The 13955-nt window shown below is 38.1% G+C and overlaps 1 protein-coding gene across 1 annotated transcript in view; it reads left to right on the top strand.

The window, feature by feature from the left end:
• Window positions 1–10669, top strand: part of HEMGN (hemogen) — a 28235-nt gene extending 17566 nt beyond the window's left edge. Inside the window, exons 2-5 of the mRNA XM_060153377.1 lie at window positions 1052–1177; window positions 2927–3020; window positions 7125–8185; window positions 10554–10669. Of these exons, the coding sequence (XP_060009360.1) occupies window positions 1099–1177; window positions 2927–3020; window positions 7125–8184 (1233 nt within the window). The 5' untranslated portion in view covers window positions 1052–1098 and the 3' untranslated portion in view covers window position 8185; window positions 10554–10669. The remainder of the gene's footprint in view (window positions 1–1051; window positions 1178–2926; window positions 3021–7124; window positions 8186–10553) is intronic.
• Window positions 10670–13955: the final 3286 nt, after the last annotated feature.

Raw genomic sequence — 13955 nt, forward strand, 5'->3', positions numbered from 1 at the left:
ATTCTCTGTACCTCTTTGCCTTCACAAATTGGGTGACCGATTGAAGATGGGTGATTCCTTTGGTTTCAACTTAATTTCTGTGACATAATGTGCTGATATTTTCATTGAGAAATGATTTTGGGGGCTTCCCTGGTGGTGCAGTGGTTGAGAGTCCGCCTGCTGATGCAGGGGACACGGGTTTGTGCCCCGGTCCGGGAAGATCCCACATGCCGCGGGGCGGCTGGGCCCGTGAGCCATGGCCGCTGGGCCTGCGCGTCTGGAGCCTGTGCTCTGCGGCGGGAGAGACCGCAGCGGTGAGGGGCCCGCATACCACAAAAAAAAAAAAAAAAAAGAAAAAAAAGAAATGCTTTTTGACCTTCCCTGGATGAGTCACAGTGGATTTCACTAGCTATCTTGAGTCAATTGTGAATGATCAGGTGAGCAGAAGAGGGTTCAAATTTGCTTTGAATTCCTAATTTAGTTCTTTATGTCTATTATCTAACAGCAAGACTTTCCATTACTTTGCATCAGGTTAAGATGAAAAAATGCCACATGCAGGAAAACAATATAAGATTAATTTCATATCTTCCTAATTTTCACATTCATAATATTCACTTTCACAAGAACTGTGTGAGGTGGGCAAGTCAGGAATTATTCACCCACTTTGCAAATGAGGAAGGATAGTCACGAAAAGGGGAAGTGATTTGTTCAAGGACATCGAGCTGGTTAGGTGCTAGACTTGGTGTTCTTCCTATACTATGCCACCTCTGCATGTAAAAAGTAACATCGGACTCAGGTACTTCTTAGCAGACCCAAATGACTGCCATACTGGAGGCCGTGGCATACCAGCCTGTGGCTGCAGGGCTGCCTGTATAACTAGCCACTATGGTGGCGGAGGACATAGCACCAGCTGTGCCCCCTGCTCACACCTGTGCAGTATGATAAAGAAAGTAGAAGTAGCCAGCAGCTGTGGTCCAACTAGATAAAACTTTTAGGCAGGAAGTCAAGTGACAAGTGAACTCGAGTATGTGTGTGTTTTTAACTGTTAGTTACTTTTGACATTTTAAAAAAGGGTTCTTGTGGAAGTCAGACCAAACAGCAGGAAGGTATTGCAGCAAGATGGATTTGGGAAAGGACCAGTCTCACTTGATGCTCCATCAGATACCTGATCCTCATCAAGAAGAGAACCATGTTCCAGGTAATGAAAGAGTCCTTAAGAGGTAGTGACTGTTGGGAAGGATTGGACTATGATTATTTTCCTCTTTTTATGGCTCTGGCAAAAAAGGGGCATAATTGGATACGTTCATATATTAGAATGGAAGAATTGGCGCTATATAACTTTCTGAGGTGCCTTCTAGCACTAAGATTCTAATAAGCCGGAGAAACACAAGGAAATAATAAATAAATTATTAATAATATATATAAATGAAAGATAACGAAAATACCCAATACCAGATAGTTGTGGTAAAACAAATACAACCATATACTTCTTTGGTAACGTAAATATAGTGAAACTTCTGGAAAGGGATCTGGCAATAAGTAGCCAGATAATAAGAACTATAATAGTGTTTATTCTTTTGACTCACTAATCTTAGTCTTTGGATCTATCCTAAAGCAGCATTTCTGCTGCTTTTGCAGAACCCTAGGCCTTGAGGCAGTGATTTAAAACTTTTTAATGCCATGGATCCCTTTGGCATTCTGATGAACCTCTAGACCCCTTCTTAGACTAAGAAGTCTAAATACATAAAATTAAATACATAGGATTATAAAGGAAGCAATTATATTAAGATAAGTTATCAAAATAAAAAACTATGATATAATAATATATGTGCTTATTTACAGATGCATTAAATAACAAGGTCCAGTGGTGGATCTAATTACCACCATATCAAATCAAATATATCATCTCAAATAAATGATATTTTAAGGTATCTGCAATAACTGTCATGTTATATGAAGAAAATCTGTAATTTCTTTTTGTGACAAAATCACACACTGCTAAAACTGCTGTGGTTTGCTACCTACATTCATAATTGAAGGAAATGGTCATTTAAATTAAAGATTGGTAAAAATAAAAGTATAATTTTCCCCCATCCATGTTCACCATTAAGGACTTCTGTCCTAAAAACAAAAGGTGCCATGGTCCAAGGGACATTTTCTCTTTTGGGGGTCCCGGTGCAAATTTGAAATCATTCTATAGTCTCTAAGAAGTTCTACATCAAAGACCCAACGTTAACTTTTCACAAACTTGGATGGCAATAGAACCTTTCTTGATAATAACTTTAATATTCCAAAGAACTTGGAGAAACGTCATCCAAAGGAAAAATGTACAAAAGAAAAAAAGCTGTTGTGTACATGAAATATTTATTATAATTTGATCTACAATGGCAAAAAAAAATAACTGGCAACAACCTAAATGTTCAATACGAGTGGAATGAGTGGATAAATGAGAATACATCAACTCGATTAAGTATCATGTAGCTGCTAAAGTTATAATTATGAGGATGAGATGATGGAATATATTTTTGATGTATCAGGTTAATAAATGATAAAACTGTGGTATGCCATCATTACAACTTTGTTTAATATAGGGACTAGATGAATACGAGGAATAAAATGAAAACAGGTTATAGGATGGCAGAACATGACTGATTTTTTTCTTTTATGTTTGTACAATATGTACACTATTTTGAAAAAATTAATAGGTTGGTAGCACACTTATGTACAAATACTGACCTTTTCATTTAAAAAATGTCGACTGAGTGTTTGCTCCCAGGCATTCTTCAGAGGTACAAGAATAAATAAGATATAGTTCTTGTCCTCAAAAGGCTAAGAGAAAAACTTACACACCCAGTAAAGGGATTCTACCATTTTTTCTATAGGACTCTTTTCCTGTTAATGCCACAACTCATCACTATCTCCCATAACTTTCATTTTGATCCTACAGAAGTCATTGGAACTTGGAGTTTAAGAAACAGAGAGCAACTCAGAAAAAGAAAAGCTGAAGCACAAGAAAAGCAAACTTCACAATGGCAATTTGGGTATGGTATTGCTGCAAGGGGAAAGGAACTGATGTTTATCTAGCGTATGCTACTTGTCAAGTGGTGCTGAGCACTTTTACATACCATATTTCATCTTTCCAAAAATCCCATAAATTGGGAGCTGTTATCCTCATTTTACAAAAAAAGAAACCAAGTCTCTGAAGGTTAAATCTCTTGCCTAAAGTCACCCAACTAGTAAAGTGATGGGAACAGAATTTTATTTATGGTCTCTTTTAATTACAGTACCAGGTGATCAAATTATGTATATTGTAGAGAGGACTGGTGTTCAACCACCCGAGTAATATAACCATAGAAGTATATGTTGGGAGCGGGAGACACCATTGAGAAGACCCCCAAACTTGTTCTCCAAGCTTTCTATTAGTGAAATTCTTCTTGAATGAGTGTAGTTAACTCTCCATGGAGTAAACCAAAGCACTGTCTGTAAATGAGTGATGGAAGAGTTTGAGAGTTCCTAAGTGTCCAAAGTCAGCTGTATGTAATCTCAGGAAGGGAGTACATGAACATGACTATAAATTAGGCAGCATCTAACTGCACCATTTAGAATATAACTGTGAAAACAGAGGTATTGCCTGCTTGGAAATAGAAAAGGGGAGCCCAAGGAGCCAAAGTACAGCATCCATCTGAGCCAGGGTTTCTCAACGCTGGTGTTATTAGTGCTGTGGATAGGCGACTTCTTTGTGTGGGAGGCTGTCCTGTGTATTGAAGATGTTTCGCAGCACCACTGGCCTCTGGAAACCCACAGGACTCTCCCCTCCCCATCGTGACAACCAAAAATGTCTCCAGACCTTGTTAAATGTCTCCTGGGGTCAGGGGAGAGGAGGTAAAATGCTCCCAGTTGAGAACCACTGATCTAAGCACTCTTCTTCTTTAAAATTTTTTTGATTAAGATTTAGATGTGCATTTCTTCTTTACTGTAAAAATGTTTCCTTCAATGGCAAAAATAACATAAGTATACATTTTTCACAGGGCCGGGCTCTGCTTTGTGAAAAAAAACCCCAAAAAACATAGGTAAACATTTTTCTAGGCATCATTTTTTTAAAAAACATACAGTGCAGATGTTTTAAGTACCTATTCCCACTGTGGACTGAGTATCGTCTGTTCTGCAACAACACATGTTTCTACAACACCAGTTAGCTCACATATGATTGGTAAATATGAGAATGATGTCAGCATAATGTGGAAGTTGTGTTAGTTCATAATTTTTCCTACTCAAAAGAAGCCAGAATAGTGGGAATAGAGTTAAAACTTTCACAGGAAAGGAAAAAGCCTTCAGCTTGGCTGATGTATAGACAGGGTCCTTTTCAGCCTTCATCCGGGGCTTCTTCCCCAGAGAAGGACATTGGTAGCCTTGCAAAGATCTCCACATATAGCAGGTTGCACTTCTTCCTGTGCTCAACTTAGCGGCAGCCCTGCTGTCTCAGAGCACCCTTATTTGCATGATCTCAGCACTGAAAGCCTGCATTTACACTGTTGCTTTTGTGCATTTTTACCACCCTCGAGGCAGCCTCCAGCCATAGTAAGCTGCCTGTCTGGACTATCCAAGTTATCTCACCCTTGTCCCAATTACTGTTTATGCTAGTGTTAAAAAGTTGCATAGGATTTGAGTTATTTGCCCTAACTTTATTTTTTCCCCATAAACACTGTCACATTTAGTGCATGATTTTGCAGAAAGTGAGGTTTTTCAGGAATGCATATATGTTATAGCAGAAACTTCTGTACTCAAGTCCTCTGACAGGTGACTCTGTTGAAGAACACACAATTAGTTCCCCTAATTCCTTAACTCACCAAGCAACCTTCTGATCATTCCTTGCCTTCCCAAGTCTTTGCATTCCTCACTGTTCATTTAAAAATTGGTCTTTAGGTTTACATATCAATCTCTTTGAGCTGGTTGATGAGCTCTGACCCTAGAAATGGAGCTGGTTTCAGTATGCTCATAGAATTGGGCTTCTGTGCTCATTGGTTTGGGGGGGGGCAGGGCTGAAGAAGTCACTGGAGTAGGTGGAACCTTGGTGAGCCTCTCGGCAGCTGGCCGGCCTTGCTGTTGTGACATATATCTATACTACTGAGGGCTGTCCTCACTACAACATTCTACACAGTGAAACCTTAGCTCCAGAGAGAAGCAGTAGAGTGTAATAGTGAAGAGCCTGGCTGCTAAAGCCAGATGGCTAAATGACTAGATTTGAACAGTGGCTCCCTTACTTCTTAGCCATTTCACCTTGGACAAGTTATTCAACCTCTCTGTGCTTTAGTTTTTTCATCTGCAAAATGGAGATAATAATAGTATCTACCACATAAGTTGATGTGAAGACTATATGAGATAACAGAATAAGTAAATTACTTAAAACAGTGCCTGGCACATAGGAAGCACCATATATATATATATATATATATATATTTCTGATATTTATATAAGAGTACTAGTTTCTATCTGGATGATTCATTCATATAAGTTATTACATGCAATTCTTAGGACAACCACATGAGGTTGGGCAGATACTATTTACTCCATTTTACCTGTGAAGAAATCAAGGCATAGAATAGAGAGTTTAAGTGACTTGCCCATGATCACATAGCTTATAAGTGACAGAGTACAGATTAAATTTTAGGCCACACAGATATATTTGTATCTTTTGAGAAACTACCAGGAAGAACATGGAACATTACTCACATTTCCATCATATAGAGATCTACATAACAAATTATTTAGGATTTAATTTCTAGGATAATAATGTTGCCTGAAGAATTCACATACATCATCTTTTTAAAATCTGACAATAAGGACTTTATAATTTATCTTGTTACCTTGGTTACTTGGAATTAAACTTCCAAATGCTGAGGTACCATATCATTTTTACCTTCTATATTATTCTTAATATTTATTTTAAACTGTACTATTACAATATGTACCTTTTTAATATTGACTTCAAACTGGTTTTGATGAGACAACCTTTAAAAAAATTTAATTATGGAAATTTTCAAACACGCAAAAGTAGAATAGGGTATACATTTTTTAAGTGTACAAGGAACTGCAAGCATTGCATAGGTGTAAAAAACACTGGTTTTATCTCCAAAGACTGTCTTGTTTACTAAAAGAAATAGGGTTTCTCCAGAAATAACTACAGGATGAGGCAGCCTATGTTCTTTACCTTAAGCATAATCCTCATAATAAATCCTATAGGAGTGGTAAGCAGGGAGAGCATTTCAGCCCTGTGGTCTGTTGGAGAAGGCTCCACGGGGCAGGTAACATGAAACAGAATTTCAATAGGTTTAGAAAAATGGTGAAATGCTTTTTTATAGTATCTTTTTCTTCCCCCAAGTCCATCTATATTAGCCATCTGTATTTGGTTATATTTGTAGTACCTAACAATTTGTCATTGGTTGCAATACCCATGCATATCCTTTCATCTTCTAGATCTTTAGCGATTGGTTCAGAGTAGGTATAATATGACCACTCATGCCTTTCCACCAAGCTGCTTTACCTCAAGGAAGTGTTTTTGCAGCTTTGGAGCTGTGGACCCAGCTTTGGCCACTCAGCCTGCTTTACACAAGACACTGTATTAGATAAGCAAGCCACATGCATCATTCACCTGCAGGCTGCGCAGATGAGGAGCAGACCTGCACAGCAGATCTAGGAACACAATCATATCAGTTTACCCAGGGTATAGAGAAATGTACTCACATAGACTAAACCCAGAGAGACTAGCATATAAACAAGAATGCCAGTCTATTAATGTATAACATCAACAATACATTTTCCATAACCAAACTTTAAGTATATGCTTTCAAACGCGCGCGCGCGCGCGCGCGCGCACACACACACACACGCTACACTCACCAAGAAGATTCCTGTAGAGCAAGGCATCAAAGACAAAAAGTCCTGAGGGTCATTTCCTCTCCCGACAATTGAGAGCATCTAGAACTGCTTCTTCATTTTACAAACAAGGAGACTGAGGCCCAGAGAGAGATTAAGTGCCTTGTTCAAGGTCGTGCAACAAGGCAGTGGGAGTCCTGGGACTGTTATTGCCAAATGTTTATTTGAATTCTGGAGCCCTGTTGCTGACACTAATTCTGATTTCTCTATAGAGAGAAAAAACATAAGCGGCAGAGAACAGGAATAAGAAGTGAAAGAGGCAGAAAGAGACAACAAAATACAGAAACGAAGGTGGAGCCTCTGTCACAATTAGAAAAGGAAATGATGGAGAAAGCACCAGCATCTACAGAGAAAGAAACTGAACCACCCAGGAGTGTGACCGAAGCTCTCCTTCCGGTAGCCTCCACGCAAAGAGTTGTGCCCAAGAAACATTTTTCTGAAATAGGTCAAGAAAGCATTATCCATCAGGAAAATTCTTCTGAATACCAAGAAACAGCAGTACAAAACCACCCTTCTGAAGTACTCCAAGATATGGCTGAATCTGGAGACCTCTCTCCTAAAATGTACCAAGAAATAGCTGTATTTCAAGACCATCCTTCCCAAATGCGCCATGATATGGCTCAACCTGAAGACCTCTCTCTTAAAATGTGCCAAGAAACCGCTGCAGCCAAAGCCCTTTCTTCTAAAACATCTGAAGATGTAGCTGACCTGGAAGGATGCCCTCTTGAAGCATACCCCAAACCAGATGTGCCTAAAGGCTACGCTCTTGAAACATACCAAAAAAGAGCTGAACCTGAGCAACACAATTCTGAACTAGGTCAAGGAATAGCTGAGACTGAAAATTTTGTTCCTAAAGCACAAGAAATAGCTGTGCCTAAAGAGCTTTCTATAAAAACGTACCAAGAAACAGTTGAACCTGAACACTTTTCTCATAAAACATATAAAGAAATCGCTGTGTCTAAAGCCCCCTCTCATAAAACAATCCAAGAAACACCTGCTCCTGAAAAATATTCACCTGAAATATACCAAGAAACACCTGGGTCTGAAGAATATTCACCTGAAATATACCAAGAAACAGCTGGGCCTGAAGACTATGCACCTGAAATATACCAAGAAATACCTGGGCCTGAAGACCTCTCTACTAAGACATATAAAGATAAGGATGTACCTGAAGAATGCTTTCCAGAGCTGTGCCAAGAAAGAGGTGGGCCCCAAGACCAGGATCCTAAAGCACACCAGGAAGATGCTAAGGATGTTTATATTTCTCCTTGAGGTAGGTTTGTTTTTTTTTATTGGGGTCAAGCTAGTGTCATGCCCCTTATTTGTGTTCCCTGTTCATAATCAGAGTACCAGATAGGTTTATCTCCCTTGGAGCGGTGATTTATTGCCTTCTTTGACAATCCTGGGTTATCCCAGTTATCTCAGTGGGTATCATCAATGTCTTTGGCTAGTTTCAAGTGAAAAATGTTTTTCATTCAACCAATATCTGTTGGTATATTACCATATAATTAAAAGAAAATCATTGAAACTATAAGTGTGTATAGTGGGTACTTGTACATACTATCCATTTAGGGAAGCTTTAGCCAGTGAAGAAAAATGAACCCCATATAGAGTGAATTATGTGCAAAATATTTTAAAGGACAATTACATTTAGATTAACAAGAAAACTTGGTGAATAAAGTTTTTTTCTAGAAAATTAAAATTTCCTGGAAAACTAAAGGTAAGTAAATTCATGGTACAAGCTACTGAGGGAGATACAAAGACATAAAATATGATCCTGGTAATAGGGAACTCGTTCTTGTAGGACTTACCAGGCTTACCCCAAACCCTTTCTATTTAAATATTTGCTCCTGAAAAGCTTTCTCCTCTGCATAGCATTTAAGAAATAATGTGATCTTTCTTCAGTTTGACTTGTCTCGGGGACATAACTGAGAGCCTTGATTCTCTTTGTGCACTATTGTACACAGTATAAGAAATGGGCTGTCTAGCGGACCATAGCTATCCCCAGGGAATTGTGTTCTAAAGAAATCCTTTTGGTAGCTTATTTTCTCTTTCTCCTAAAATATGAGTGCAACAAAAACCTGGGGTTATTGTATTCCAAGTAATACAGGTTTTGAGGAAATACCTTTTAAAAAATTACAGTAAAAGCGGACATATGAAGCACTACTGGTACTGACAGGAGTCCCCTGATGGAGAAGCAGCTCTAATCAACACAGTGCCCGATTCTAAGAGTTTCATTTTAAACCCAGCAAGGTTAAGATGGGCAATTAATTAATGCTTATTTTGTTTTGGGCTTTGTCTTACCAAACAAGTGGAAATATCTACCTTTTTGCTGATTATAAAATTGTCATAATAATAAATTATAATGTTTATTATAATAAATTAAAGCAATATATAAGTGACTGTAGAGTAAAAGTCCCCTATAATACCATCTCCTATCTCTGATCCCCAAGGTCAAGTTTTTGTTTTGCTTTAACAAATGAGATGGTATCAATACAATACATTCCATTTTATAACCTGCTTTTTTTTCACATACAATATATATTGTGGCCATCTTAATGACATCTTTTGTAACAATTGTACAGTACTATACGTACAATAATTTATTCAACCAATCCCTATAATGATGAACACTTAGATTACTGCCAAGTTTTACTATTACAGCAACGTTCAATGAAATCATTGGAAGTAACATTTATTTAAATAACATTTATTTGGCACTTTCTATCTGCCAGACACTGTATTAAACATTTCATGTGAATCACTTTATTCAGTGTTAAAAACCCTAGTGGATGAATAATATTATCCTTATTTTATAGATAAGGAAACTAAGGCACTGGAAGCTTAAGTTGGTCTGATTACTTCCTTTGGACAAATCCCTAGAAGTTGAATTGCTGGGCCAAAGGGTACCAGCATTTAAAGTCTGGATACATTCTGTCAGAGTAGCCTCCAAAAATGTTGTAGCAATACACAGAAACCAAGAATTTATGTAAGTGCCTGTTGCCCATGCCCTTGACAACACTGCACATGATTGTTTTAATAATCTACACCTATTATGCTAGGTTAAAAAAAACCTAATTGTTTTAATTCCCACTTTTTTATGACTAATGCTGCTAGGCATATTTTTATGATTATTATGAATTCAGTTTTTTTCTTTTGAGAATTGCCTGTTTGAATCCTTGTTCCATTTTATATTTGGGAAATCTACCTTTTTGATTGATTTAAAAAATCTCTTTAAATAATAGTCATTAAATCTTTACCTACATATAAGTTGTAAATATTTTTCTAGTTGTTTAACTTTGTTTATAGTAGTTTGGCATTCTATATGACAAAATTTTAATGTTAGTTTTTAGTTATTCAAACCTGTCACGATTTTAATTCTTAATGATTCAAACCTGTCAGTCTTTTCCCTTATGGCTTCTGGTCTGTGGTCTGCTTGGAAAGGCCTTTATAATCTTAAGATTACAGGAATATTCTATTGTTTCTACAACATTTACTGTATCTTAATATTTAAATCTTTAATTCATCTGAGATTTGTTTTTGTGCAAAGTGTTAGGTAGAGTTTTTTTTCTCCAAGTGGATAGCCAATCATCCCAATACCATTTATTAAATGTATTTTCGTATTTTATTTTATTTTACAGAAATGAAGGAAAAACCCAAAGCAGAGGAACCAGAGATACCAGCAATTCCAAACGTTCCTCAAGAGATTCAACCAGAAAATAAAATTTATAGTTGTTTTGTTTTAACAATGTGCAACCATCATAGTTGTCCAACAAAATTCACATCTTAGTACATTATATGTGATTTTTCTCAAAATATGGTAGAAATCTCTACAATATTCATTAATATTTTAACAGTGGTTTTTCCCCCATATATAGACCATATCTGAAAGAGAGAACTAATGTGATTTTTCAGGCTCTACCACATAGACAACATCCTGCTAGTGTGTGTGTGTCTGTGTGCACGCCCACGTGTGCGCATGCGTGTGTATGTGTAGGTATATTAGGGAGAGGATAGTGGTGGGAACAGACTTAACAATTTTCCTGCCCTTAAGAATTAGTCAGATAAATGTTTGTTTTCAGGGGAAAATTACTGAGCCCTCCCTTTTCCCATTTTTAAGTCTGAACAATTAAAATTTGAGGAAGTCTATAGTTTTCTTATAAATACTAATGTAACAATAGCATCAAAATCTTTTTTTGTGTGTGGTACACGGGCCTCTCACTGCTGTGGCCTCTCCCGTTGCGGAGGACAGGCTCCGGACGCGCAGGCCCAACGGCCATGGCTCATGGGTTCAGCCGCTGCGCGGCATGTGGGATCCTCCCGCACTGGGGCACGAACCCGTGTCCCCTGCATCGGCAGGCGGACTCTCAACCACTGCACCACCAGGGAAGCCCAGCATCAAAATCTTATTCAGGCTTCAGATGGCTTTTAACAATTTAACAATTTTAACAATTCTTATTCTGGGACTCCTTCAAAGATATTTTGGAGTGATGAATGTAGTTGTGTATTTGAATTTTGATTTTCTATTTTTACTTTTTATACACTGTAATTGTGCAAAATGTATATTAAATCATTATCACGTGTTTGTGTGGACAGCATCATGGTAAGCACTGTGAGGGTTAGAAGACCTATAACACATAGTCCTTGCCCACTAGGAGTTTAATCTAGTCTCGTGGGGGAATAAAACAGAAAACAAATAATTACAAAAGAAAATAGTAATGCCAGTGCCATTTGAATTAGAAGATACAACAGAGGGAATGCTCACTTTTTTGCTGGAGTGACCCGAAAAAATTACACATGAGTGGAGCCTTGAAAGATGGAGAGGATTTGTAATATAGGTGAGGATAGCAGCATTATTGTATGTGACAGAGAGAAGGGTGAATTAAAGACATGTTCAAGAGAACTGCATGCAATCTACAGTTAATGCAGGGTCCATGTGGAATAGCAGGCTAGCAGGCTGAAAATTATTGTATTATTGGAGTTGTATGGAATTTTGCTTGCCTAACTAAGAAGTATATTATTTACTTAGGTAATGGGGAACTAAATAAGACTTTTGAACAAAGAGATGGCAGTTTTAGTATTTCAGGAATATTTATCTGGTGATAATGGTCAGGATTAACTGAAAATGACGAGAGACTGGGGGCAGGAGTAGAAACTATTCTGGGCAGGAACATGTCTGAAAATCTTCCCTGGTAAGATGTCACGGAAAAGCCCGAACGAACTTTTTGGCCAGCCCAATATTTTTGAGGGGAAGAGGTTTGTTTTCAGTTTTCCTTCTGTTATTACAGAGGACTCAAAATAAAGGAGATTTCTGCAAATGGTTCAGCAAGGGCACAAGTATGCAAGCTCTCCATATAGGCACTGTGCTAGGTACTAGGCTAGAGTGAAGAACACGACAGGATCCCAGTCTCTCAAGCATTCATGGTGTAGAACAGTGGTTCTTAACCCTCACCATATATTAGAACCACTGGGGAAAATTTCAAAATCACAGTTGCCCAGGCACCTCCCCAGGAATTCTGATTCACCTATCTAGGGTGACATCAAGACATATTTATATTTTACATTGTTTTTTGCTCTAAATAATTTTTGAGGAATAATTTTAGAATTATATAAAAGTTGTAAAGGTAGTACAGAAGTTCCTATATAGCTCTCACCCAGTTTACCCTAATGTTAAGATCTCATATAACCACGGTCCATTTATCAAAACTTAAACTAAGATTGTTACATTACCATTAACTAAACTACAGATATTATTGGGATTTCATTAGTTTTTCTGCTAATGTCTTTTTTCTGCTTCTGGATCCAATCTAGGCTACAACATTGCCTTTAGAGCAGTGGTCCCCAACCTTTTTGGCACCAGGGATGGGTTTCATGGAAGACAATTTTTCCACGGAGGGTGGAAAGGTAATGGGAGCAATGGTTCAGGAGGTAATGGGAGCAATGGTGAGTGATGGGGAGCTGCAGATGAAGCTTCACTGGCTCGCCTGCCCACTGCTCACCTCCTGCTGTGCGGCCTGGTTCCCAACAGGCTGAGGACCAGTACCGATCCATGGCCTGGGGGTTGGGGACCCCTGATTTAGAGTATTTTAATGGCTCTCCAGATGATTCTAATGTGCAGCTAGGGTCGAGGACCACTGGTATGGTGGGAGGTTACAATGCTATTTCCCTCCTGTTTGCCACACCCTCTCCCACAATAAAATTTCCCCCCTCAGCATATATTAATTGAACAATGATTACTCATATCCCATTGTATTACTCAGGTAACAGTAGATATTGAGGACAGCACACCATATGATAGTCCCTTACATCTGGATGGCACTTCAGAACTTGTACGTTCAAATACACTTTTTAAAATTTGATCTGCACAAGAATCTTTGAAATAGGCTGGGCAGTGATTATCATTCCCATTTTACAGATGAGGGAATAACTGCAGAGAGGATGGGTACTCACCCAAAGTCTCATCTAACTTCCTCAGTGTTCTTTGTGATGGTTTTCAATCTTTGGAAATCTTGTCTCAATTTTACCTGCCAGGGTGGGTCAAGATTAGAGAAAAAAAGAGTAAACTGAAACCTCAAGTGCTAAAAGTGTTTCATTAAGATGAATCTTACGAGATTTGCATATGTACAATGTACAGGGGCACAAAGGTGAAAGAGATAAGGAAGTAGATGATATGAAGAAATATAGTACATTAGAGGAAGAGGGGTCTTCTCTTTCTACCTTTTAGGACCCTTTCTGCTTGCCTTCTTATCCCACTCCCTATATAGACATACAAACTCTGCTTTCTAACTATTCTCATTCAAACACGAGTGTGTATCTAAAAATGTTCCAGTTTTCTTCTTGACTTAGAACCTTGATGTCATAGAATTAAAGTTTTGCAAGAATCCATCTAGCCCTACTTTGTGCTACCCTCCACTTGTGGGTAGAATAGTTGTTCTTTAAAATCCATGAATCTTATGATATTAAATCTAATATGATGTGTGAGAAGATCCAAAGCTTTAATTGATATTCAAAGGGATCCTTCACTCAGATGAAAGATTAAGAAT

Source organism: Lagenorhynchus albirostris, chromosome 7 (assembly GCF_949774975.1).
Source record: "Lagenorhynchus albirostris chromosome 7, mLagAlb1.1, whole genome shotgun sequence".
Classification (NCBI taxonomy): domain Eukaryota; kingdom Metazoa; phylum Chordata; class Mammalia; order Artiodactyla; family Delphinidae; genus Lagenorhynchus; species Lagenorhynchus albirostris.